Raw genomic sequence first — 26,518 nt, 5'->3', positions numbered from 1 at the left:
AACAGGAAAACGTTACCACAGTTCATAGGTCAGCCCAAACGTGACTTCTTAACACAGCAAGTGCTTTCCTGCTCGTGGCTGAGCTGCTGACAGGTGATCTGGGCTCCTTGCCATGTCTGATACTTGCCAAAGGCTGCCAGGCCACCCGCTTCCACAGTTGTCTACGAGAGAAAAAAAAAAACACAGGAAAAAACAACTACTATTAAATGAATGAATAAGCAAGTAAATAAATAAAGGAATAAAACGTCTCAGGACTCTAGCGGTACCGCCTCACTCGACCGCCACCGCTGACCTTCCAATCCCCGGCCGCACGCGGCAGCGCCTCCCGCTCCCGCCCGGGCCCTATAGGCGTAGCCACGCCCCCTTCCCCCAGCCGGGCGCTGCCCACAACCAAGATGGCGGCTGCAGCGCCGTGCGGAGTGGCGGGGCAGTGCCGCCTGCAGCTGCTGGTGCTGGTGGTGGCGGCGGCGGCCGGGCGGGCGGCGGCGGCCGTGAGGGGCGGCATGCTGTACCCCCGCGAGAGCCCCTCCCGCGAGCTGAAGGAGCTCGGAGGAATCTGGAGCTTCCGCGCCGACTTCTCGCCGGGCCGGGACGCCGGCTTCGAGCAGCGCTGGTACCGGCAGCCGCTCCGGCAGGTAGCGCGGGGCTGGGCGGGCGGGCAGCTCCTCCGGGGCAGCGGCTGCTGCGGGGCTCTCTTTCCAGGGGCAGCGAACTGTTCCGCTTCCCCTCCGCTCCGATCCTGCGGAGCGCTGCACGCCGCGCCGCTCGCCTCGCATCGGGGCTGCACGGAACGTCCGTCCTGTCCGAAGGCGCTGAGGGAAGCGGACCGCGTGCTGCTGTTGCCGTCCCGGCGCTGCTCGGAGCTCTGCTCCTGCCTGCAAGGCTGCAACGTGCCATCCACGCTGTTCAGCTGCCCCTTCCTAAGTGACTGAGTACAGATAAGCAGGTTACAGTGTAACTTCGATCTGCTGTTAAGGGAACGCCGGTTCTCTCTCCATGCGGTGATTACGTATATCCCGAGCTGAAAGCTCCATCCTTCCCCTTTTAGCGCTCTGGCCGGTTTTTGGCCTAATTCTGGGAGGAGGGGAGAGCTGTGGGCAGAAAAGAGCCAGAGGAGAGGGATCCCAGGCAGTGCCCCCAGCGGGGGCTGAGAAGTGCGCTCAGCATTCACACACCGGGGAATCTCCTTCAAGGAGATGCGCATTGTGGCCACCCCGGCCAAAGGTTTCATAGCACCAGCTGCTACAAAATCCGCCTCACCCTGTTAGGATTTTGTGATGTCTGCTAAGGATTGAGTTTCTCTGCGGCGCCATACATGTGAGCACTGAGTCAGCCCTGCGCACGGAGCTCTTCCCCGGGCCTTCCTGGTTCTGCCCTTCATGGAAAGGGGAAGCGCTCCAGCTGTGCGCTGCTGCAACATCACGAGTGTGGCAGGTGCTAAAAATGAATGGCTCAGTTGTGTCAGAGCATCCGGTTACCGAGATGTTAAATGCATTACAACACTGCCCGCCTATAATCCTTACATTAATAACGAGCGAGTGAACTACCACTATGGCAATTGCTTTTAAGGAGTCAGAATGGCCACTCAGCCAGCATAAAGAGGTACAAACAGTGCTTCCTTGGGGGTGCTGACCCGAAACATCCGCAGCTTCTGCTGCTGTCACGCTGTAGCTCACGGCCTGGCACAAAGCATCACGGCAGTGAGCTGACACTGCAGCTCTGCGCACCGAACTGCTGGAGCTGTGCAAGAGAAAGTGCACTTTGTGAGGCGTCTCAGGCTGAGCAGCCACCTGGGCATTTCCCTCCTTCCCTCCCCACCGTGCAGTACCAAAGCTGTTTATGAAAGCATTTCAGGAAGGGAAAAGATAGAAGCTTCATCCTGTATGAACAGGGCTTGGTAGTAAGCGGGACCTGTAGGGGACAGATCACGCTAGTTTCTAAGCAGGTTCTTCCAAGTATTTCCACTTGGAGAGGCTGTCAGTGGAAGGAGATACCTCCAGCAGTACAGGCTATGTAACCAAGCAGCAGAATTTCTTCTTTTTAATGATTTGCTGTTCAATTCCTGCCAGACTGGTCCTGTTATTGACATGCCAGTGCCCGCCAGCTTCAATGACATCACTCAGGACCCCCACTTGGAAAACTACATCGGATGGGTGTGGTATGAGAAGGAGGTGCTGATTCCTCAGCGTTGGCTGCAGGACGACCTCAGCACCAGGGTGGTGCTCCGGTTCGGCAGTGCCCACTACTACTCCATCGTGGTACGTTGCACGGGTGGTTGTGTTTGTGTGTCCAAGGTCATACCGCACTAAAATCCCAATTGCCCATCGCTGTGCTCCTTCCCTTCTTGCTGCTACGACTGCCACCAAATCTTAACCCAGCCTCTTGGGCTCACGGCTCTCTTCTGTTGCAGTGGGTGAATGGAGTGCAAGTTGTGGAGCATGAAGGCGGCCACCTCCCTTTTGAAGCAGATATAAGCAGGATTGTCCAGCGCAGCCCAGGGGTTCTCTGCCGCATCACTGTTGCGCTGAACAACACTCTGACGCCGCACACTCTGCCTCCGGGGTCAATTCAGTACATGAATGACAGAACAAGGTGAGCCACTAATGTGCTGCACTGTGAGGTTAACCCAGGGATGAGAGAACGGGGGTTTACTCAGCTGCTGTCTCATAGGACTCTCTGTGCAACTTAGAAGAGCATGGGTTGTGTTTTTACTAAAATTCATCAGCCAAGCAGTGAGAAGTTTAAGCTTCAGTGTGATGAGGAATCTACACTGAACTATTGCATCTGTTTTATACACAGGGAACTGAGATTAAGTGATTTGCCAAGCTGAATCAATGGCAGATTGAGAAGCTTGAGTTCAGCTGGAAGTGCAAGAGCCTGCTATCCTGAAGGATCAAACCCATTCAGTGCAGTAGATGTTTGTTAACTGGTAAAAGCCCTTCAGCATAGCATCAGTAGCACTGCTAAAATACACACCCATCCTGTTGTAAAGACTGTTTTACCAGCATGTTCCTAGCATCCACATGCTGCCTTCAGTTCTTGTGTAATGAAACATAATGCAGCCATTTTTCCTGTCTTGCTCACTCAGGTATCCCAAGAACTATTTTGTACAGAACACCAGGTTTGATTTCTTTAATTATGCTGGAATCCATCGCCCGGTTGTGCTTTACACCACACCTTCTGTCTACATAGATGATATTACTGTGACAACTACTTCATCAGAGAGCGTTGGTAGGTTCAGAGCAATTACAGCAGCTCCAAAGTACCTCCAGCTCCAAATGGAGATGACAAGGGCAATAGAAAAACCAACCTGCAAAGGTCCAATTGAATTTGTTTTGTAGTGGCTTTCTTTTTAACCTTAGCTGGTCTAGTGCCTGGCTCAGCAGTTGCTGATTAAAAAACAAAATCAGAAACAATAAGAAAAAGGAAATACTCACAAGACTCTGTTGTTAAAGTGAGAGGACAGTCGGGTGTTTCAGAAGTAGAATCCCTCAGCAGAGGCAGTCTTTCTGCCAGTTAAAGCAGGATTATCTCTAAGTAACAGATATCTGTGATACACAAATCTGCCTGGAAACTTCTGGACCTGAAGACAGGTCACGCTTGTTATAACTTGTACCTTCCTATTGTTGTTGCTGTTTTCCCTTGCTATTTAATGCTGTTGTGTGTGAAAACTCTCCCACCTATGATGTATGTATTTTGCCTTTCATGCCAGTCTCTGATTGTGTTTTGTTGTCCTTTGAACCAGCAATGGTGCGATATCAGATATCGGTAGTTGGCAGCGAACTCTATTCCTTGTCTCTGAGTTTACGTGACCAAGAAGGGAAAGTGGTTGCTACAGGCGATGGGCCATCTGGAGAGCTAAAAGTGCCAAATCCAAACCTGTGGTGGCCTTATCTGATGCACGAGAACCCTGGATACCGCTACTTCTTAGAGGTAACAGTGACATCTCTTCCTTCCTGTGTGCATTTCTTCTCACTGTATAATAGCGTTAAGGAACTGCCGTATGGCCCATCTTTCTTATTTTTGCTCTCCCCTGGATCCTGTTTATGTCTCTAGAATGGCATTACTCATTATGCTGTAACCAAATTGAGCTCTGGATCCCAAATGGGAAGGTTGGTGGTGAGAAGAGCAGGGCACACCTGGAGCGCACCCATGTGCTCTCAGATGCTTGCCTCTCACACCTATGGCCTGATCTGCCTGCTGCAGAAGGACTATTTGAAGCAGTGTGAGGGAGGAGATGCTGCATGACGGAGGGCAGAGTGTCTGGGAAGCAGGCTGAGCTCCTCTTTCACATATATTGCCATGCAATGAGCTTTCTTCCCGCTCTGCACAGAGTGCAGCACCCATAGACAGCTTAGAGGGCTCAGCCACTCCCAGCCCCTCACACACACCTTCCCTTTGGGAACCCAGGTGAAAATGCAGGCGCAGGCCAGCGGTGTGCCACAGGAGGACATCTACACACTGCCGGTTGGCATCCGCACCGTGCACGTCACCAGCACGCAGTTCCTCATCAACGGAAAGCCCTTCTACTTCCACGGGGTCAACAAGCACGAGGACGCGGATGTAAGTGCGGGCTCACCTCAGCGCGCTGCCACAGCCATTACGTTCCTCCACGGGCGCCTGGCTGAGCCCAGGTTACCGCTTCTTGTCAGGAATAGCGGTTTCCCGCCCTTAGATGCGGGGCGGTCGCTGAGCTTTGAGCCGCGGATCTGCGAGGCGCAGCCCGGCCACGGGGCGGCCCCTCAGCCCCAGCGAACGCTCCGTCCCGCCGCGCAGAGCCGCCCTTCCCGCCTCGCCCTCCTCGCCTCAGCGCCGCGCGGGCTCTCCAGGCGTTCCCTCCCTGCTTCAGCCCCTCAGAGAGCGCTGTGGAGGGACAACGGCAGGCAGCTTGGTTACAGCCCCCCCCGCCACTACTTCTCCCATCCCGGGCCTTAAACTATGCTTGAGGTTGCACTCATACAGACACATAGAGAGCCAGCGCTGAGGCTGGAAGAGCTCAGTGCTGCCCAGCTGCGGTGCGAGGAGAAGCTTTGCCCTGCAGTGAGACAGGGTTTGATTTGTTGTCCTCCTCAGATTCGTGGCAAAGGCCTGGACTGGGCACTGATCGTTAAGGACTTCAACCTGCTGCGCTGGTTGGGGGCAAACTCCTTCCGTACCAGCCACTACCCCTATGCTGAGGAGATCATGGACCTGTGTGACACCTACGGCATCGTGGTGATTGATGAGTGCCCGGGAGTGGGGATTAAGATGCCGTAAGCAAAGCACAAAGCACCATTCCCCTCATGTCTTTCCCTCCCACAGCTTCCCCCTCCCATCCTGAAGCTCGTGACACCCTGATAATGAAGGCACTTTGCTCTGTTTAGAAATCAGCCTGTCGCGTTTCAAAGCCTCCCCCAGTGCCACGTCTGCCCGCTGAGGTTGGGCAACCAGAGGGCGTTCTGCCACATGGCTGTTGTGTCATCAGATCTGGCTCCATTAGTGAGCCCAAACCATGGCCCTGAACCGTGCAGCAGCCTTTGGGGAAATAAGGCAGAAGCTACATTCAGTTTCAATGTTCATCAGTGCTTACATACCACCGAGGCTTCAGTTACCCATTCCATTTGCATGTAGAATCATAGAATCATTAAGATTGGAAAAGACCTCTAAGATGATCCAGTCCAACTGTCCAATTATCACCAATGTTGCCCATTGACCACATCCCTCAGTGCCACATCTCCATGGTTTCAGAACACCTCCAGGGACAGGGACTCCCCCACCTCCCTGGGCAGCTGTGCCACTGCAGCACTGCTCTTTTGGAGAAGGAATTGTTCCTGATATCCAATCTCAACCTCCCCTGGCACAGCTTACCTGTGATTTTATATCCTTACCTAGTCTTGTTTCCTTTTCAGTGAGAGCTTTGGGAACAAATCTCTACAGCATCATCTCGTTGTGATGGAGGAACTGATCCGCAGGGATAAGAACAGGCCCTCAGTTGTGATGTGGTCAGTAGCCAATGAGCCGGCATCAGAGCTGCCCCCAGCAGCTTACTACTTCAAGTAAGTGCTCGTACACAGAGCTGAGGCTTGAATCTAGGCAAGTGGCGTAGCTTCATGCTTTAAGATGGCACAGAAAAGTAACCGACAGATGCAAACTAAAAGTGTAACTAATACATATGTTGAACCAATGTTCAGAAACACACAGTGGTCTCACCTGTTGTTTCTGAATCAGTAACCTCTGTGAAATTGCCAGGAGTCCATTTGGGCTGAGCATCTCTTCTTGAGACAAGGGTCAAGCAAAAGCAGACCTGATGGGAACAGGTTATCTTGTTACTTAAGAAAGCTGAACGCTAAATTCTTAATCTGGGAATTACTGCAAAGGTATAAAATATTTGGCCTTTAATTCTGCAGATGAGGTTCTTCAGTTAAGTATTAGTTATTTGTTTGGTGGGTGTTAGTGACACCCTACTTCAAAGCCACTGCTTTGTGTCCCTACAGACCCCTTGGTTTTATTCTGAAGAGATTTAAGCTTTGGATAGTCAAGAATAATCATGCAGTGAGGGCAGCAAACTGTCACTGATAGCTGTAAGTGCATTCAGGGAGAACTGTGAATTTTCATTTCTCAAAATGATCTACCACCCTTCTGCAGTGCTGGGGTAACCACAGAACCTCACCCTCTCTCATTCTGGGTTTCCTTAATAGCAGCCTACCTGTGCCTGCTGTCACATAAGGATAAGGCAGCGTTTTAGGAGAAACATACCCAGAGTTGTAGCAGGTGATCAATCAGGATTCTGCAGTATTTACTTAAAAATGCTCTGCCTACAAAATTGAAAGCAGCTCTCAATGTCTGAGGGAGCAGAAGGACAGGGAGCTTGGAAAAGTGAGCTTATTTGGCTGCATTGCTTCTCCATGCTGTTGTTGAACTCTTGCTTTATCGTTTACAAACAGGACACTGATAGCTCACACTAAAGCTCTGGATCCCTCCAGACCTGTAACGTTTGTGTCTGATACTAATTACGCTGTTGATCATGGTGTAAGTTTACTTTAATTTCTATCTTTTTTATAATTCATATGTTAAATTTGTTCTCAGTTCCTTTCCAGTCCTTTCCCTTGCCAAATTTACTAAAGAGATATCTATGAAGAAGAGGTAGAAGAAAACTTACGTTTTGGTTCCCAGCACAAAGCCCTTTATACTGTAGTGGTAGGCCAGCTAAAAAGCCTGCAAAAGAACAGTTCTTGGTATTAAGTGGAGTATGTAGAATCAGCCCCCTGGATTTTGTTAACATTGTGACACTTGGCTGTCCCAGTTATCTCATCTATTAATGCTCAGGCTTTCCATTTGCAATTAAACTAAAGCTTAAGCCCTTTAAAACCACCAGCAGCCTTTATGGAAATCTAAAGAAGGAAACTTTGTCTTAAATTCCTTCTTTAAACTGCTCTAGTTAGTCTTTGGCAGATGTCTGTTAATACTGAATAGTCTAAAAGTGCTTCCAGCCCAAGTTCAGCTTCATAACTCAAGTTTTGCAGCTGTGTAATTAGCCAAAAGGTACTCTTCTTGGCTGTCTGTGCCATAAGCAGGCCAGAGCATGAATCAAGGATCTGTAACACACACACACAAAAGATTTCAGTGGTAGTTCCCATGTCACTTTTAGTATTCTATAATAGTTTGTGTCACTACAAACTATTTTGTGTAAAATAAGCACTCCAAGCAGGTGAGTTTGTAGGTTAGCACATATGTGATACCACCAACCTGTCCTTGCTACAAGTTACACTCCATATTTCTTTGAAGCTATCCTACAGTTAGCAGGAATGGCCTTCTGTAACCCCCCACCCGCAGGAAAAAAAAAAACCCCGGTGACCTTAGTTTCAAAGGTAACAGGCAAGTATTTGCTCTTGGATATTGCTGTTGCATCAGGCACACACAAACAGACTCTTCCCAACCCTACTGGCATATTCTGACCAGCTTGAGGAGGCACAAGGAAAACAAAACCAAAGAACAGATCTCATACACTGCTGTGATATTAGAACTTCTTTTTTATTACAAAACATGTTAAGAGAACATTGAACAAGTTACATACAACATCACTTCATCTTTAGTAGGCTTTGTGCCCTTTTATCATACTGTCCACGTGGTAGAAATGGCATATAACTTGCAGAATGCTTATTCTTAGTATTGCACCAGTGATGCACAAATTTAGTTGCTAGTCAAAATAATTGACTACTAACTTGACCATCGTGTTCCAATACTCAATAAGTATGTCTAAATGTACCAGCAAGCCAGAGACATCTTGGAAACACTAAAACTTCTAACAAACCTAAGGATAAAATAGGTTAATCTTGTTTAACATTTTTTACTGTGGCTTAAGACTGTAAGGAAATGCCAAATTAATACACCGTTACCTTGTAAAATTTAACTTCTTTTAAATCTCCATGGGAAACATGTCATGTTGGGAGGGCCAGAACAGTAGGAGAAAAGGCTGAATTCCATGGAATGAACCAAAATGAGGATTAGTTTATGAATGTTTGCATACATTGAGCTCTGTGACAAAACACTCCCACCTTGTTGGGTTTTTTTGTAGGCTCCTTATGTGGATGTAATCTGTGTGAACAGCTACTTCTCCTGGTACCACGACCCAGGCCATCTGGAAGTTATTCCACTGCAACTTACAGCACAGTTTGAGAACTGGTATAAAACCTACCAGAAACCCATTATCCAGAGTGAATATGGAGCTGACTCGATTCCCGGACTTCACAGTGTAAGTGTTACATATGCTGAAGCCATTCTCTGCTTAATTTTCCCCTAGGATGCAGTTTCCAACAGCTCTGACTGCTGGTATATCCGCACTCCATGTCTAAGATATAAATAATAACACTTCTGTGCTTGGGTCCTAAACTACAGTGTTTCCCTTTATAATGAATCATTCTGGCAATCAAGGTATAGCTAACTGTCAACTTAAACTTACAGCATTTAAACGTCTCAAAGATGATTTAAATCTGAATCTGTACTTCGGCATTTGCAGAAAATGCCTAAGTGGAAGATGCAACACTGGGGAGTGGACATCCATGTCACAGTACCATCCCACATAAAAAGGGATGGTGCTCCTATACCTTTCATAATAAAGCACCATTAATAAAGCAAAACCACATACATTCCCCGAAGTAAACATGGCATTACATCTTGTTTCCTCTTGCAATTTCAGTAGTAGCTAATCTTCAGTAAATAGCCATTCATTTCATGCAGGGGCAATGAAAAGATCAAACAATCATAAAACTTGTCTTCAGGAAGCAGGTCTCCAATAAATGGGAAATTAATGTATGGAGCCTTTGCTGAGATTAGCTGTCACCTTCCCTCTGTTTCCTGGCTGTAGGATCCACCTGCTATGTTCAGTGAGGAGTATCAGAAAGCTATGCTGAAAGAGTACCATTCTGTTTTTGACAAAAAGAGGAAAGAGTATGTGATTGGGGAACTCATCTGGAATTTTGCTGATTTCATGACTGATCAAGGTAAGCTAATATTTACATTCTGAACAACTCTGCAATCTCCCTGCAAGTATAAAATGATTTATGACACATAGAAAGAATACTGTGTTGTAGAGTAGGACAAAGGGACCGTCTACGTTTGGAGATGGAACACAGCTGGTTTCTGTGACAAAGTCCAGTGTGACTAAAGCCAGGGGGGAAGGTCCTTCTGTACTTAATGCATTCTCTTTCTCCAGCTTGAGGTCCCAGCTGTTCCACCTGCCAAAATGTTAGCCAGAATGTGGGACAATGCAGGAGGGCAGAACACAAGGGAAGCTTCTAAGCAGACACAGATTACATCTCTTTCTTGGCCTTCCTCAAGTCAGAGATTCAGTTAGCTTTTAGGAAAGTGTCTAGCTTGCTTCATATTTTATCTGCTACTGCACTTCACAGTGCAGCACCATAAATAAATGTATTATTAACTTGGCGTAGAGATTTAGCAGTGGAGGGCCAGATATCACAATGGCTGACAGTGGTCTACTGTGACACCTAACCCACTATAAATAGAAGGTAAGTGTATTTATTAAGTATGGGGCACTACAGTGCAGTCACACAAATTAAGCTATTGTAACTCAGAAGGAGACCTAAAGAACCAATTACGCATACGCCACCTACAGCACGTTAGGGTAGTGAACTGTCAGTGATAATAGCAGGCAGGTAATCACCATTTAAAATAATTTGTAGAGCACCAACATAGGTATTCAAAAGCTAAGTTGTCACAGAGAAGCAGTCAGCAAGGTTCAAACAGGACAATGGAAACAACTTAGACAAACTTACATACACAGATGCAGTTCCAATCTCTCTACACGTTGCAGTCACTACTTCTAGTTTCCTATCAAGTCTAAAGTAGGCCAAAAGAATGTGGGCACCACTAAAGGATAGAACAGCCAAACAATTAGTAACTGACATCATCATCAAGTTAAAGGGTGGCATTAAGGGCAGAAGTAACATCTGCTGTAAATGCGATACTGATAATAGTGTTAATAGACATACCTGAATTAACTGTCATCGACTTCCAGCTGTAAATGCAATGAATTGCAGCTATATTGCTCTGTTCTATCAGTTACTCTTGCCAAGATCACACAAATTACCTTTGCCAAACTCCCCGTTGTATGTGACGTGTAGAAGTAAGTGCATAGGTCTCTCCCACTTAACCTGATTTAGAACATACATTGAAACAGTTCACAATAGTGGATAGAAGAGCATTTTGTATATAACTGCTTTATTTTATAACTTCTCTACAGGGACCACACGTGTTCTGGGGAACAAGAAAGGAATATTTACCCGCCAACGACAGCCCAAGTCAGCTGCATTTGTTCTGAGAGAAAGATACTGGAAGATTGCAAATGAATCAAGCTGTGTTCCTCCTATAATAAAGTCACATATCCTCTTTCTATAATGAAATGAAAAGGCATTAACAGCTGGGTACTATGCTGAACTTTTTAATTAAATTTCTGTTTAAATAGTATCTGTGCCTGACACAAGTCTTGCAAGTCTAATGCAATTTCTAGTCCACCTAAAGTAGTTACTATGACACAAAGTAGATCAGAAACATTAGTTTTACTATGCTCAGCCATGCCTGTAGGCTTCCCATTTCCAGGTAGTAAAACGAATGTTCAGAGTTTCAAGGAGCTAAGTTAGACATCCTGACTGAGGTATCTGTTTATAGCAAAAACAAAAACAAAGCCAACATAAATTGTAAAAAATTACAATAGAAATCAATGCAGAAGACTTCAAAAGTCCAAACTATTCTAAGTGAGCATCAATTCCCTCAAATGCAAGTGAGGTTTTCCAGTTACACTTCCCTAACTTCTACCACTCAGCTCACAGCACGTCGTCCATGGGATTACTGACTACGTAATTTCTCTTGTTTGAAACTGGACAGAACACATGCAGGTGGCTGAGAAATTCTGAGAGTTAACAGCAACTCAGGAAGCGTGCGAACTGCTAGTTCTATGAGGATACCCAACATAGTCCAATACAGTATGGAATTCATACCACAGCAGCAAGGTGGAATATGTTGGATAGGTAGGTACTACATCAACTGAACTTTGTTTAGAGCTATTTAATCACAATATCAGAACTGCCACAATTAGATGCAGCTTTAACTTGCAGCATGGAAGAGCTTCCTTCACATTAAATTTCCATTATACTCTACAGGAATAGTATTCTAGAGGGCAAATTCAATCTAAGCCTTTTTGATAGGGGCCTGAAGCATTCTGGGGTAGGATTATGTGTAAGTTACTGTCTAAAGTACTATGTACGCATTAATGTATATTAACTTCCCTTTTAGGCTGCACACCAGTCTTAGAGGGCTCTAAAGGCCAGATTTTAGGCTATAATAAGTAGTGCCAGTACTCACAGAAGAGCCCAGAATCTGCCAGCTTCTTATTGCAAGCTCGCAGGGTTGTCCCAGCAGCAGCATCACCCACAGCAGAACCACAGACGTAGGAGCTGCCCACTGGATTTTGGGACAATGCCCTAGTTTCATTATTCCAGTTTACTGATACTGTGTGAACCTGTTGCTACGCCTCCTTTTTCTGCAACTGGTCTTCTGCTAGTACCTCAAGAAAGAATTTGCTCTTGTGTTGTGTGGTGGCCAAATTCTCATTCATTTAGATGTGACATAGTAAAGACCAACAACACTTTCCATTGCCACGTGCAGATCAAGCACATACACGTTTACTGCAGACTTCAACACATTTTTACTTGAACTTCTAGGGGGAAAAGAAACAACATACTACCAGTGTTGTAACTATCATGGTTACACTTGTGTTAGGTTTACAGACATTCTCATTAACTAAAACCCCAGAATGTAAAAGACTATCAGTATTAGAAAGACACTTGCTCAGACGTAACCTGAACCAAGTGTGAATAGCGTACTCAAGCCCACTACCAGTGTTTGAGATCAGTTTCCACTTCTTACCCTCTAGATAATTTTTAAAAATCCATTCTCCTCCCCATTTCAAGACAGTATGACATACCAATAGCTGCCACCTCAAAATACAGATCAAGATTTGACATTGTTAACGCACTATAAACCAGGGCTGAGATAGCTACAATAAAACACAGGACTTGTGGTTTCAGAAGGGAATGCTATCCTTTCATTCAGTCCAACAAAACATATGCAGAGTTTAATATCCACATGTATGGAAAGCACACACTTCAGAGTTTCAGTTCCTGGTTGTTCTCTACAATTGCACTGAGCTGTTAACTCAACCCACCTATCCAACCCTTCCTCCCAAAGCTCCTATCCTCTCTGCTCCCTACCATCCCTGTCCCCCCAGATCCACAAAAATAAACAGCAGTTTCCAGATACTCCGTCATTTTGTCAGAGTGGAGTTAAAACATACCTGAAGAACCAAGGAAAGAAGGAACTGATTAACACACTTAACGTTTTTTGCATGTTACTGAAAGAACTGTAAACAGTAAAGCCTCAATTCAATGCTGCTCAACCATTATACACTCATGTGCACACAACATTCAGCAAGACGCAATGAAGCCGCAGAAGTTCAATGCAAGGGTATTCTCTGAGGACCCGAATGCTTTAACCCTTCTACTGCCAGCATACAATTGCTTTGAAAGAGATCACAATGTGGTACATTTGGAAAAACAAAGTTACAGTACTGACTTTAAAAACAGTTTCTAAGGCTCAGACTGAGTCCAAAAAGGCCTCTGATTGGGTTCATTCAAGCTCTTATGTTCGGACTGCGTGAATGCAGCATAAGAATGATTGCAGCAAGACATCCACAGGTAATTTCTACATTTATTCTTTGTATACCAAAAAGTTATGTGCAACAAATAGAATTCGTACATATTTACAATGTTTTACCTGTTAGCAAAATCTTATCCTAAGCCTGCAATAGAGAATCTCTCAACCTCTATATTGATAAAAGGAACATCTGCCCAATGTCTCCATTTAAAGGGATGTTTAGTTTGGAGTTCAAAGCACTGGTGATAAATAGTTGATGGAACACACTATACAGAACACACACCTAATACTTAGGCCATGCTTAATACGGTTTTATGGTAACAGAATGCTTCACCTTTTCTGGACCAGTTTTGTCTAGGTCACATTTAAACAGTGTTGGCAGATCTGAAGTTTTTCAATCTCTCCTTAACTTTAACCAATATAAATTAGGAGACCCAGGTGCTGCCTGAAGCACCTCACCAATCTGAACAATCAACAGACTGTACAGCAGAAGACAAACGTGTACTACAGGATGTTGAAATCTCCTGATAAGAGACACTCGCTGTCACTTTAGATATCGGAAGCAGTAGGGAATGTTTTGTTGGCCTTCCTTAGCATTGCAAATGCTTTACAGTAAGAAAGTCCCAAGAACACTCATTTCCTAAACAAGACTTCAATGCTTCATTGGCCTTAAGCGTTTCAAGTACCTTACAGTAAGAGGATTTCAGGAATGTTTACTTCCTAAACAGCTTTTGGGATGAAGTTGTTCTTCCTTGAATCGGCCCCTCTCTGCAGGGCTTCTGAGAGCCAGGGAGGGGTGAGGGCAACAGCCCAAATTCAGAACCACTCTATCTTACAATTTTTCCCCCTCCATTCTCATGGGGTTGAAGCCATAACCAGCATCTGTGTAACGACACCATCTCCCCTTATCCCTCTGCCAGACCAAGTATTATTAACCAGCACTTAGGTGTACTGCTGTACCCTCAGAACTTCCCTTGTTTTGTAAATGGCAAATTCGTATCAATCATGTCTTTGCTATGACACCTGTTCTGGCTGAGGATGGCAGGCAGGGGAACAGTTGCATGAAGCACTCCTCTGATTTCTATCACATTACTAATGGCAATCTGAGTCATTTTACTGGAAGAAATACGCTGTCTCTATCCTTGCCAGCAATGAGGAAAAAGTCAAAGATCTGGATGCAAAAAGGTCCGAATTCCTACTGCTAGTATTAACTCTGCCCTTTATTCAGGCCAGCTGCATTTCTGAAGCACGAGAGAGAAAGGAGAGGAGTTAGGGCCATTTCTAGCAAATCACTTCCAGTAAAAAGGAACTGCAAGAGAAGCACACAAGACGAGAGAGTTCACAATAAGGATCAGATTTGCAAGATTGTGCACAAAGTACAGCGGCAAATTCTTCCAGAGACCAAACAGATTTCCCATTTGACCCCTATGTGCACACAGACACGAACTGCAGACAGGACTGCTGAAGATCTGGCCCTAAACAATTTTACTAAACAAACTGAATTAACAGACTATGCCCACACAGACAAGCACAAGACACAGTGAGTTAGTCAACACCAATACTTTCTGCTGATGGGGCTTTTTTCCTTTTTTTTCCCCCCCACTTGGGTGTGCATTACACCCCAAAATTGGACCAAGTAATCACTGATGACACTTGTCTCCGTTGCTGCTTGCTCTGAGCTATTAGCACTGCGACTAACCGTGTCAGGCAGCACACGTTCACCTCTTCCTTCAATGAAAAGATGCATTAGTGTAGATCACAGGAATGCACTGAAATAAATCTATACAACATATGAACCAGTGATACTGTGAGACCGCCCCGAGGCTTCTAAGAGAACAGAGGAAAGCCTTGAGGGAGCAGTTCAGCATCATTCACTCCCCTCATGTCAGAGTTCAAGGCATTTGAGAGACAGAACTAAACATCAAGACAAGCTTTAACTATACTCTGGTCAATACAAAATGCATTTAATGAATTGTCTAAAACCATTAGACAAGAGGGACAAGTAATTTAGTGTTACATGCAACAGATGTTACTCATACCACAGAACTCTATACATAAAGCAGTTTCCACCTACATCCTTGATACAAACCAGAAAATTACTTCAGTAGCAAATACTATTTTGTGAATTCAACCGAAAAATTCTATTTTCTCTACTGAATACTGTATGTTTCACAGTCAAGTTCATCCTCAGCAACGTAGTGTTTGTAATCCACTTAGCCATACAACGTGTCTTTCTGACATTCATGTTTAAGAAACAATCCTAAGATTAGTTAAACTAATTCTTTAAATAAACAGGTACGCAGTTGGAATTCTTTGTATTTAGAAGCTGACAAGGGCAAAAAGCAGCACAGCACCAATTACAGAACGTAGCTGAATATTCTGGTGTCACAGAGTTCCAAACACAAGCGTTTCACTTTTCCAAATGGCGTCATTGACTTCCTATCACATTGGTTTAGTATTGCTACCACTTCTCAGTCTAAAAACTAAAATAGGTTTCTTAATACTTTTCTATGTCCAGCAAATTTGCTGGGGCTTTTGTTTGTTTGTTCACTTTTAAAGCAAGGACACTTCTGTCTGCCAAGTTCAACACTAAGTATTTGGTTTAGGATTTTAAGACAGAAGGCACTTTTAACATTCAGCTTTAGAATACTGCGAGCAGAAACAGCATTACAATTTTGTTCCTTTGTTTAAATCTGCAGTTTAATTTTCTTTTTTAATTAGTTATTAGAAAGAGCAATGATAGCGCTGCATCAGGTTTCAATTTCAGGAGCACATTTACTTATCCCACGAAACAGACTGCCCTTCCAAAGGATCTTGTGTGTGTGTGTCAGGCCTAAAGTTCACTTCCCAATATAGCACAAACCAAAGATCCTGACAAAGATCAATTCAGTATCTGCTTATTTGGTGCACTACTTGGTTATCCTGCTCAGTCAGTGGTTTCCACTGCAGATCGCAATCCTATACTGCAGCATTCATAGAACATCAAACGTTAGTAACACTGCCTGTCTGACCGCAATTCAAAATGAAACAGCACTGCGTGGAACAAGAGCACTCTTTGATACACCAAGAGCCCACACTGTATCTCATATCCTGGTGGTAACTTTCTATCGACCACATTGAGCTATTTTCATTCCGTACAGAAGTGAATGAAACTGTGGTTTAATGAACATACTTCAGGTTTCAGCTTTAATTCCATTTTCGATAGGGAACAAGGGAAATGGAACAAAACCCAACCGTCATTTTTGTGAAAGCACCAGCAGTGAGTGCCCCAGCACGGTGCTCTACAGAGCTCACTTCTTCCATCACGTCAGTTGACTGTTAGCTGAACACTCCGAAAGCTCCTAGGCTAACAAAACTGATTGTACAGTGAGTTCTCCAGGGATGAAACCAAGATTTCTAACTTTATTTACAGAATAAGTCCTAGTCAAATCTAAGTCCATCAGCTAAAAAAAAAAAAAAAGAATGTAATACACAGACTGTAAACATGGCAACATTAAATATTATAATGCTATTCTAGAATATTTAATGTCATGATCACATCTCGTTATACCTGAATTTATATACAGGATATTTTATAGCAAGTGTTACCCACTTTACAAGTGGAGGGGGAGGAGAGAGTCTAGGTTTTGCTGTGGCTAGAACTCCTTCAAAGTAAAGTTAAAGCTTGTCTTTGATTGCTTTACAGCTTTCTTTCACAACCACATTTAAATTGAAGATTAGCACAAAAAAAAAATTATCTAGGGCCCCTTCCAATTTATAATTAAAAATTCAGTTATGAATCTCAGGGAAAGCGTCTGATATGGAGAATAAAAAATTACTGCAAAATAAACTTAATGGAAGTTGGGTCTTCAGGCTGTCAGTCATAAGTTCGAACAGGCGCTATTCCTGTTTGGGTTGGAGTTGCCGTTTCCAGGCCTCGTTCAAATAAACTAGTCGTTTGTAGTTGATGATAAAGAGAATGAAGTTCAGCAAATATGTGATGACGCAGACAATGCAAAATTCCTTCAGCACGAAGTACAGAATGTACGCCAAGTACAAAGACCCTACTACAGACACTATGGAGGATGTCATGAGGATTAGAGCTGCTACTGCACTTGCTGTCATACCTGCAACAAGAGAGAAAGAGTTACTACTGCTGCTCTCCTTCCACCTTGCACAAAGCACAAAGCCTAGGCACTGCAGTTCCAACTCAAGGCTGCTCAGCAAATCTGTATTATGCAAAAGTTGGTTTCATATACCATGAGTTCAAGATGGCTGACAAATCACTATTGGGAGAGAGCTTCTAGGTTCTGTACAACAATCCTTTGATAAGAAGTATGTTGTATTTAGCATCTTCCATATTCCTGAATTTATGGGAAAATTACAGGTTGGTCAAGGTATGGCTACCCACATAAACAGCCACAGCACACTGCAGTTACAAAGCCATGCACACACTGTTACATCACATGCTGCCTGTATTACTCCTGCAAAACTTTTAAACTCCATTTCTGTTTCCTCTCTTTTCTACCCTGCAATCCAATGCTAAGCACATGTAAGCGAAAATACCAGTGCAACAACTGTCTTAATGCTTTACATCATTTATAACAGCAGGAGAAAATAAGATTGCTCTTGTTAGCATTTGGGCTTTTAAGCCCTTTGCACAGATGTAGCATAAGACTGCTAAAAAGAAATCCCTTGCATTTTATCTGGTCTCTTGCAGACTGTGCAATGCATAACACGCTCCTCTTATCACCACAGACCTGTTTTATAAACTGAATTAATACTTACCAAGTAGCATTTGTAGTATATAAAACACGAGCCCAAACACACTGTTGGACTGATTTATTGCACTGTCCTTTCCAAAGATGGAACCCAACAGACCGAATCCTCGACCCCATCTGTAAAAGAACAAAACATTAATTTGTATGTGGGCACCTATTGCTTTGCATCAGTATTTTCAACTCATCACCGTTGGGGAAAAAGAAATTAAGTAGTTATATATACTCCAACATGACACGGCGTCCCACATGAAGATCAGGGTACCTCCGAGCAGCATGCAGCTTGCAATAGGCTGTGCTCCAGGTACAACTTTATCCCACATACTGCTGATGAAAGTTATTTGATACACTGAGAGCTACGAAGCTCACACAGCTGCAGCTTCACCAAACACCAGCTCCGCTTCCTTGGGTTGTAATTCAAAGCTCATTTACCAAATCCTTTCTTCCTCCAGCAGTTTGCTCTACTACAACAGTTGGATGGATGCTCCCTTGATCTACAGCTCCGTGGAAATGGTAGCACTCAGTAACTAACCTAGTGTGCTACATCTGTGCCAACAGAAGGGCAGTTTCTGCATCCAGACAAAGCAAAGTTTGCTCTCCACACGCTACAACACTGCTGATGCAGTTCACCATAGATCTGACACCAGTGAAAGGCTACCTCCACAGCTTCCTACATGAGAAAAGTGCCACAATAAACACAACTTTACACCTCCAACATACTGCATCACCTCACAGCCATCTGTGCAACGTTCCCAAAGCACAATCAAATCTATCGTTTTAATTCAAGCTCAGTAACTGTCCTGTGCACTTCCTTCCAAGAAGCTGAACAGAATTATGCTCTGATTCCTAGAAATGTTCTTACTGCATACGTGGAAAAAAAGGAAAAACACCAAAATTCTGGTCTCGAGTCCTGCAAATGACTGAAGTGAAACCTATGCACCAATTTAAAGCTCCAACCCAGTATAGAAAAGACTGAAGGTTCTGATCCTAGGGTTATTCTGGAAGTCAATAAATCGTTGCTAATGGAAAGATAATGAGTTCAAGCCCTGCACAACAGTCAGTGTCCCCACATGATACGTCCGGAGGCACAAGGAGGTCACAGTGTGGTGAAAGCTTTAACCACATGCAGAAGTTCACTAAGGACCTCACTGGCCCTGTGGCAGCTTTAAGGACATCATTTATTGCATTTCAGTCCGCAGAGTTCAGCTCCAATCTCATCCCACACAACTTCAGGTGGCTGGGCAGCCTGCAGTTTAAGACACAAAACACCTTTTCAGCTCGATGAGGTTTAAATTGTGAGGAAGTGTTGCCAAAGTTTTCTACTGAAGAGGCTCAATCATTCCCTTATTCCCACACAGAGTTCCTAAAAGCTGCCAAAACACGCAATGAACCAAGTCAGTCTGCAAGCAGTCGGAGCAGAGATTATGATAAAACCTTCCTTCTCACACCTAAATCACAGACACCACCCCTGATTTGCGTGTGATAACCCAAAGCCCAAAACCAGCAAACATAGCTAAGAGACAGACTGCAGTCTTCAAAGGGGCAGAAAAGAAATAAAACATCAATAAAAACTTAACGAAGGACAAAGGTTACAAATTGCTCAGAGTTCTCTGGGGAACTCATCTTCCTTACAAAGCGTTTAATTTATAAGAACTGACTATTGGTTAACTGATGCATTTATTGGAGTGAGCTGCGGTGCACTGATTGCAGTTTGCACAGCAGGCTGAAACCACAGATGAACGTTGGTGACTTCCTCCCGCACTGCCCTGGCCCTGCAGCACCCATGGGCTCCGCTGGGGAAACAACGCTGAAGCCCGCCTGTGTGATTCATGGCAATGATGAGCACACGTGGTAAGCCTGCTTTTGCCACACCCAAGTTCCATTGCTGTAGAAAGAAAAACTAACTGCACACTGATCTGAACCGACCTCAAGGAAGTTCCAAGGTAGACCCCAAGGATGTCTTACTGTATGTTTCAGCTAACTCTGATAGCGGCTCCATCCATACAGCCTGCCTCATGTTTCATTTGCACTTACGACTTTGAAAGCTCTCAAAAAGATCCTCAATTTTTCAGAGCACAGATCCAAGAAATCCAAGACAAAGCCACGCTTGCGTGGTTTCCCAACATCTAAAACTGAATACGGCAGTGATTTCTATACACAATATATATTCCTTCTACCAGAAGTCTTAAAAGTCATTACCCCCCTCTAAACAGTACCCCTTCCGGTTCCTGGCATTGATAGAGCTCAGAAGCATTGCATTGTTTTAAAAGTTTAAAACAATATTTCTACACCTTTGATACGTCTTGTCTTCCTCAGATAGAACTAAGGTCATCTTGACCCACCAGTGTTGTACCTCCATTTAATCAGCTACTGCTCAATTATTACCTCTTTTGCGCAGTTATGACCATCCTCTGCATTCCTGAGCAGGAAATGCACTTCCACACTAAAGATTTCACTGCAGTTCAGCAGACAACAGCACTGGCAAAAAGGCAGTCTGCATGCAGTACACTGCCATCTAAGTCACCTTAAAGGACAGGCAACCAACCTCCATGCTTCGCAAGATAAAAGCTCAAAGGCTCAGAATTCAAGCTTGCTGAACGCAGTGAGTCAAAGAAACAGAAGGTAGATATTCAGCAGGAGTCAGGTTGTTACCTCACCCAGTTTCTGTAGGAAATGCTGTGCAGTTATTCCTAGCCAAGGCCCCCCTCCCCAATTCTGGCAGTTACTGGTGGGAGATGATTCTTCAGGATGCTCCCCATGGCCTCAATTATCTGTAGTGTATGAACCAGCGGAACAAACTGCTGATGGTTCAGTTTCAGTGGCATCCACACCCTGGGCAGCCTTGCTGGATGTACCCAACCCATCCTGAGTGCATCCTTCTGACCACTGTGACATCCTCCAGCAATGAGTTCCCAAATGACCTCAGTTTCACTTGGCAATCCTTAGCTCTCATGGCAGGAGAGGAACCAAGTGCTGTACCTTCACGTCTGCATGACAATAACCAGCCCAGGTCAGGTGAAGCCCAGGTGGCCTCAACACCAGGCCCCTGCCATTGAAGCAGCAGTGCCCAGAACAGGGCACACACACTCCTGCAGTTGATATTTTTCCCAGATATCTTCTTGAAAACGCATTCACACCTTGAGGGGCCCAGATTACCAAATGGCACGAGTGAGTGAAAACCTGACAATGTGGAGGTTGGTGCAGCAGCAGGTTTACCCAGCACAGTTCTCTCCCAGTGTTTAGGTTAACTGTAATGAGAAGGGCAAACAAGAACAAACAAACCAATGCTATTTTCAGAGACCTTAAAGTAAAGAACCCAAATTCTGTTTTTTGAGTAGTACCACCTCATTGAAATCCAGCCATTCCAGGACCGTTTCTCCATCCCATACACATTATTTACCTATCACCATCAAACACCATTTCGGCATTTGTAATCCCACGGAAACAATTCAGATAATTTACTTACAAAAAAAAAAAAGTAATCCTATCCATTATCCATATCCACAAGTGATACGTTCACTTCCTTAAATGCCACCTGACCTCTGAGATAAGTGACAGCACAGAGTGAAAGCTCCAACGAGAGGAGCAGAGCTGCCCTGTGCTCACACCTCATCTTCAGCCAAAAGCTGATGGAAAGGTCAAAGGATATGGAGCATTTTAATGCCGGGCAATGGTAAGAAACTCCGGTGCAGCTTCTTTACAGCCTCACTAGAGGATTTCAGATTAAGCCCAGTTTGTTGTTACAAGGTCATTTAGGCCACTCTAATAGTTTTAATAAATTAAGTAAAAGCCTCCAATTAAAAGCCACAAGTAAGGAGATTAAAAATTCCTATTTGTAAGCTTGCCAAGAGTGCTCCAAAATCTCGATACTTCATTTCACATTTAAATCTATCAGCCGTATTTACCATCATCAACTCAGACTTTGTTCTATATATCCTTCAGCTCTGCATCACAAAGATGATCCAGAAAGCCTCAGCATCCAGATGAGCCCAACCCTGAGCAGGGAGTGCTTAACAACCTGCCAGCAGACTGCACAGGAGCAGTGGTCATTCACATTACAAGCCAACAGCAACACATGCCTTCTGCATAACCTCTTTTCTTTAACAGCCATCAGTGAAGCCCAAATTTGAACGAGGGGCACTTTGTTTAATGGCATCAGACAAAAATTATTCTCACCTGATTGCAAATTCCAGTCAAGCCAGAAAGAATGTATTTGAAAAGATGTATGCTGAGCAGCAGAGCTTGCATGGCTGTAAGGCGGAGAAGAGGACAACACAGCTGGGGTACTGGTGTGCCTCACAGATGTGCCTCCACCATGGCACGTTACACCAGTCTCAATGAGAAGTCACCAGTTCTACACTAAAGCATGAGATGAAATTCACTTCACCATCAGTTTCTGGGGCTCTGGATGAAGGCAGCTTCCTGCAGCACTCCCCGCAGCACACAGAAAGCCCTGCAGCCCTTCTCAGCTCGTATCCTCCAGCCTCACCCAGTGGAATCCAGTATGCACCAGTCCTGGTGGAGCTCTGTTTGCACACACAACCCTTCAGCAGTTCAATCAAACTTTATCTTTTTCCTATGCAGAGTCAAAGATGCCTGACAAAAAACAATGATGTGGCTCAGCTTCAAGAAATTACTGACTAGCAAAGATGCACAAAGCCACAAAAAGTGACCAGGAGTGACCAGACAAGCACAACACTACCTGTACCATCTCTGGCCACAGCCACTAACAACTGCAGCTGTCAACTTCAAATATTGTGAAACATTTGCTTGTAGGTACAGCACCAGAAAGGTGCTGGGACAACAGGAACGTGCATTAATAGGAAAGAAGCAGCAGTGCAGTTGGACTTGGGCACCACAGCACTGAAGTGCTACGTCACAACAAACCAACACCTCACACATCTGCATGAAGTTCCAAACAGGGAATCCCTAAAATGTCACCTATCAAATTATGGACGGACAAACACCATTCCTAAAAGCTTGCTTTGACCTGGAGATTTCCTCAGGAAGTTGGCTAAAGGTGTTAGTGGAGACAAACACTGTTTCCAACCCCCCTGCACAGCTGGTTGAAAGCTACACAGGCTGCTGAAGATACACCGTGACAAGTGTCATGGGTCATTCCTGCCAGTTATCCTAAGGCTGTATTAAAGCTGTTACAGGTTAACGTATTCTGGGCTACAATGCTTCTTTCAGTAAGAGCCATCCACTAATTTGCTGTGCCCTGCAGGCTCCTTAAATTGATGGAGAGAAAGCAGAAGCATGTCACAGGACCCAGATCTCCCATGGCACAGCAAAGAGCAAAGCAAGGAGCCCAGCATCTTCATTGCTACTTAAATGTGTTTCATTTCAAGCCCTACCACTATCCATGCAACTTGACCTGTCTGCTAGTTTAACTTCCTCTCTGAAACTATGACACCAGGAAGAAGGAAAAGGTCTGCCAGGAGCTGCTACCAGCCAGCTTCATTGTAAATACAGCCCTTCTTGCCACTTCATTTTTCTCAAACACAAGAGAGCAATTCACTTAAAACATCCACAGCAACTGCCAAATGAAAGCATTTCTATTTCCCTGTGTCTTATCACCACTTGGATGATGGCACTGACCACTATATGGTCCACAGCTGTTTTTCTTTCCAAAGCATCTCATGAACTTTCCCCATGATGAAAGCCTGAGACACACCTGACCACGAGCATTCGGAATAATGAGGGGCACCGAGAAGCTCTCTCTCCACTATAATCTTCTGCATGAGTCAGTCTCTCATAGAAGATTTCCCAGGCTCCTCCCTCTGCATGCTGGTAATCTTCACAACATCTTTCCTCATTCTTGTGCCAATACCAGATTTGGCTCAGAAACAACAGTTGGGAATAATAACAGCTTATTAGCAAAAAAAATAAAATCCTTCCCAAAGACCAGAACTGAGTTCCACAACAACTGAGCTCAAAGAAAAAGATGCTAATTTATTCCAATTATTCTATACAATTCATATTGACACCAATACCATGACTGTGCTTTTTCAAGTTCCATCTTCTGCTGGAATCATCACTGGAAATGTGACCATTTTGACCTTCCAGGTCCCGTTACTCCCATTAGCAAACCTGCCTTAAGTCACACAACTGAAGGAAGCCTCTGGAAGCTGTGCGTGCCCCGGTGTGTAACCCCTCTCATTCTGCAGGAACAAATCACAGCGACGAGTTACACGACCAGCTGTGCAACTGTCACTGAGATAGCTTAATGAAAGGAGTTCAGAGTTACGCACTGCATACGACAAAGCTGGAACACCGTATCTGAAATCCTATTATCCAGGTGAAGTCTAAATTGCAGCCTGAATTCCCTCCTAGAAATGAAGTTTCTTTGAAACCTCAGTGATGTGTGGTAGCAACGAGAGGCACTGCATTGGAGGGGGAGAGGAGAGCGACTGATGGAAGGGACGCTGTGGCAACACAGAGAATAAGATTAATTTCTTCCACTGTTATTCTTCCTTCAAAGGTTAATAGCCTGCCCTCTTGTCTTGATTTTCAAGGAATATTCCTTTTTGGTCTGTGGCCGTACACAGCTGAAAGCACATTCCTCTCCAAATATGGTTTGACTGCACAGAACTCGCATGCTCCTTCTCCACAAACTCTTCTACCACCTGCTTCCATTACCATGAGCTATCCTGACATTTGCAATACTTCAGTCGCTAAGCAGGGCTCTCCTAGCAACTGCTGGGGAGATTTCTAGGGAGATCTCCGTGGATTCGATCCCCAAACACTCATCTTATTATTTAAAACTCCTGCAGTAAAGTACTGACAGGTCTCACCACGGCACACACAGCATTTCTGCTGCGGCATTACTAACGAACGCTATAATTACCCAGCATTATTCTCTAATTATATCTTTAGATATTTCTAATTATGACCGTTTTGCTTTCTCAAAGCACTCGGTAAACATACATTAAGACTGCTATTTGAAATTCCCCATCTCAACAGCACTCCTTACAATAACAACAACCACCCCTGAAGGACCAATGTCAGAGCAGACCGCAGCAGAGGCTGCTCAGCCACTGAAATCCTCATCATTCTCCTTTCACCTCAATGGTGGTGGTGAAGTACTGACAATACTCCCACGGTTTAACCTCAGCAGCCCCATGCATAACGTTAATTTACAAGTTTAAGTTATCAGGCAAGCGTATTGAAGTCCTCTTTCTGTGTAGATGGAAATTGCTCACCTTAGGGCCCCTCTGAAGCAGCACCACGAGCAACCACCTTCACAAATTAAACATTATCCGACCTCAGAATGAAAGGCAAAGCCCTCGCTCAGCCACAGGAGTCTCCTTTCAGACAGCAGCAGATACTCATCTCTCTGTAACTCAACACACACACCGGCACCACAGAAGTGATTTCAGCAGTTGGATTTCTACATAGGTTTCATCTAAGCAAATCAACCAGCTTCCACCTCGGCAGGTCAGTCACATCCCCTCAGCCATGACTTTGTTATAGCAATACCTTTGTATGGAGGGGAACAACTGAGAAGGAAAAAGAAACCACAGAAAGCCACGTAACACTCAAGGACTCATTCGACTGAAGGCGCAGCAACAAAAGAAAGTGAAGTGCTTCACACATCAATTTGCTGAAGAACCCAAACTCTCCCACTCTCAGCCGCTTACCCGTGCATGTGCTCGCATGGCTCTGTATGCACACAGAGCAGTTTGCAGAGCTCTGCACGGCCACCTCATTTCTTCAGCCGAAGCACACAGGTGAGGCTGTCAGGCAGACGGCAGCTGTACCTCCTGCAGCACATCGTGAACCAGCAGTGCCTGTACCGACACAGCAGGCTGAGCCTCCGCACTGCTGTCAGCCTCCAGAAAACAGCCGCCACCTTAATTACTAATGGGAAGCCTATAGGATCAGCCAAGACGCCAGCAGGGCTTTTGCTACTGTGGCGAACCTCTCCTAACGAAGCCCTTCCCGTGCATCGCAGACACACCACGATGAAGCAGCAATTCGGATTCCCCATTACCACCCCGCCCGGCCAACCTCCTGCACCGCACACTTATGTGGGCCCGGCCCGCCTCACCCCCACAGCACCGCGGCAGCCACCGCCGCTGTCCCAACCGCCTCACTGCGGCCCTCGGCGCTCCGGAGGCGAACAGCCCCGGGGAACGGGCAGCCCAGCGCGAGGCCTTCCTCTTCATCCTCCTCCTCCTCCTTCTGGGCCTTCTCAGCCCGGGGCTCCCGGCCCAACCCCTCCGGCCTCAGCTGAGCCCTCCCTGAGGCTCAGGACCAGCCCGCCCCGCCCGACCCCTTCTCCCCCCTCCCCCCCCGGTGCCGGTGGCCGCGCTCCCGCTCTCCCCCTCACCTGGAGGTGATGGCGGCGGAGCAGCGAACCCTCTCGCTGAGGTCGCACAAGGCCTGGTAGTGGAGATCGCGGCCCTTCTCCCGCTCCAGGTGGCAGGCGTAGAGGGACAGCAGGATGCCGGCCGCGCACACGGCGGAGCGGGCCACCCGCTCCCAGCGCGGCACCGACACTCGCAGCAGGACGGGCGCCGCCATCTTACCCCCTCCCTCCGCCTCAGCCC

General features: G+C 45.4%; 4 protein-coding genes across 32 annotated transcripts in view; 1 reads left to right on the top strand and 3 right to left on the bottom strand.

The window, feature by feature from the left end:
• CRCP (CGRP receptor component) overlaps positions 1-317 on the bottom strand; it is a 53,802-nt gene extending 53,485 nt beyond the window's left edge. For all 3 annotated transcript variants that reach the window (XM_040650024.2, XM_015295677.4, XM_046902294.1), the window contains exon 1: positions 17-317. The gene's annotated coding sequence lies outside the window, so the exon portion shown is untranslated. The remainder of the gene's footprint in view (positions 1-16) is intronic.
• TPST1 (tyrosylprotein sulfotransferase 1) overlaps positions 1-926 on the bottom strand; it is an 87,255-nt gene extending 86,329 nt beyond the window's left edge. For 23 of the 26 annotated variants that reach the window (XM_046902603.1, XM_046902587.1, XM_046902579.1 and 20 more), the window contains exon 1: positions 17-317. The gene's annotated coding sequence lies outside the window, so the exon portion shown is untranslated. Of the gene's footprint in view, positions 1-16 lie in introns of all 26 variants that reach the window. The other 3 variants (XM_046902578.1, XM_046902580.1, XM_046902591.1) reach the window with 2 other exon arrangements.
• GUSB (glucuronidase beta) lies at positions 373-12,812 on the top strand. Of its 2 annotated transcripts, XM_015295810.4 has the most exons (13): positions 373-635; positions 2,070-2,258; positions 2,411-2,592; positions 3,089-3,231; positions 3,746-3,933; positions 4,411-4,563; positions 5,074-5,252; positions 5,889-6,035; positions 6,924-7,008; positions 8,555-8,731; positions 9,344-9,479; positions 10,739-10,876; positions 11,314-12,812. In XM_015295810.4, the coding sequence occupies exons 1-13, from the start codon at positions 396-398 to the stop codon at positions 11,367-11,369; spliced, it is 2,013 nt and encodes a 670-aa protein (XP_015151296.1). In that variant the 5' UTR covers positions 373-395; the 3' UTR covers positions 11,370-12,812.
• A 2,339-nt stretch (positions 12,813-15,151) lies between these two features.
• Positions 15,152-26,518, bottom strand: VKORC1L1 (vitamin K epoxide reductase complex subunit 1 like 1). Its single transcript, NM_001001328.3, has 3 exons — positions 26,299-26,518; positions 17,974-18,083; positions 15,152-17,312 (listed from the first exon to the last, which is right to left on the bottom strand). Exons 1-3 carry the CDS (start codon positions 26,490-26,492, stop codon positions 17,086-17,088), a joined length of 531 nt encoding a protein of 176 aa, NP_001001328.1. The 5' UTR covers positions 26,493-26,518; the 3' UTR covers positions 15,152-17,085.

This window comes from Gallus gallus, chromosome 19, assembly GCF_016699485.2.
Source record: "Gallus gallus isolate bGalGal1 chromosome 19, bGalGal1.mat.broiler.GRCg7b, whole genome shotgun sequence".
Lineage (NCBI taxonomy): Eukaryota > Metazoa > Chordata > Aves > Galliformes > Phasianidae > Gallus > Gallus gallus.
Note: the sequence above shows the minus strand (reverse complement) of the source record. Positions and strands in the feature narration are given on the sequence as shown.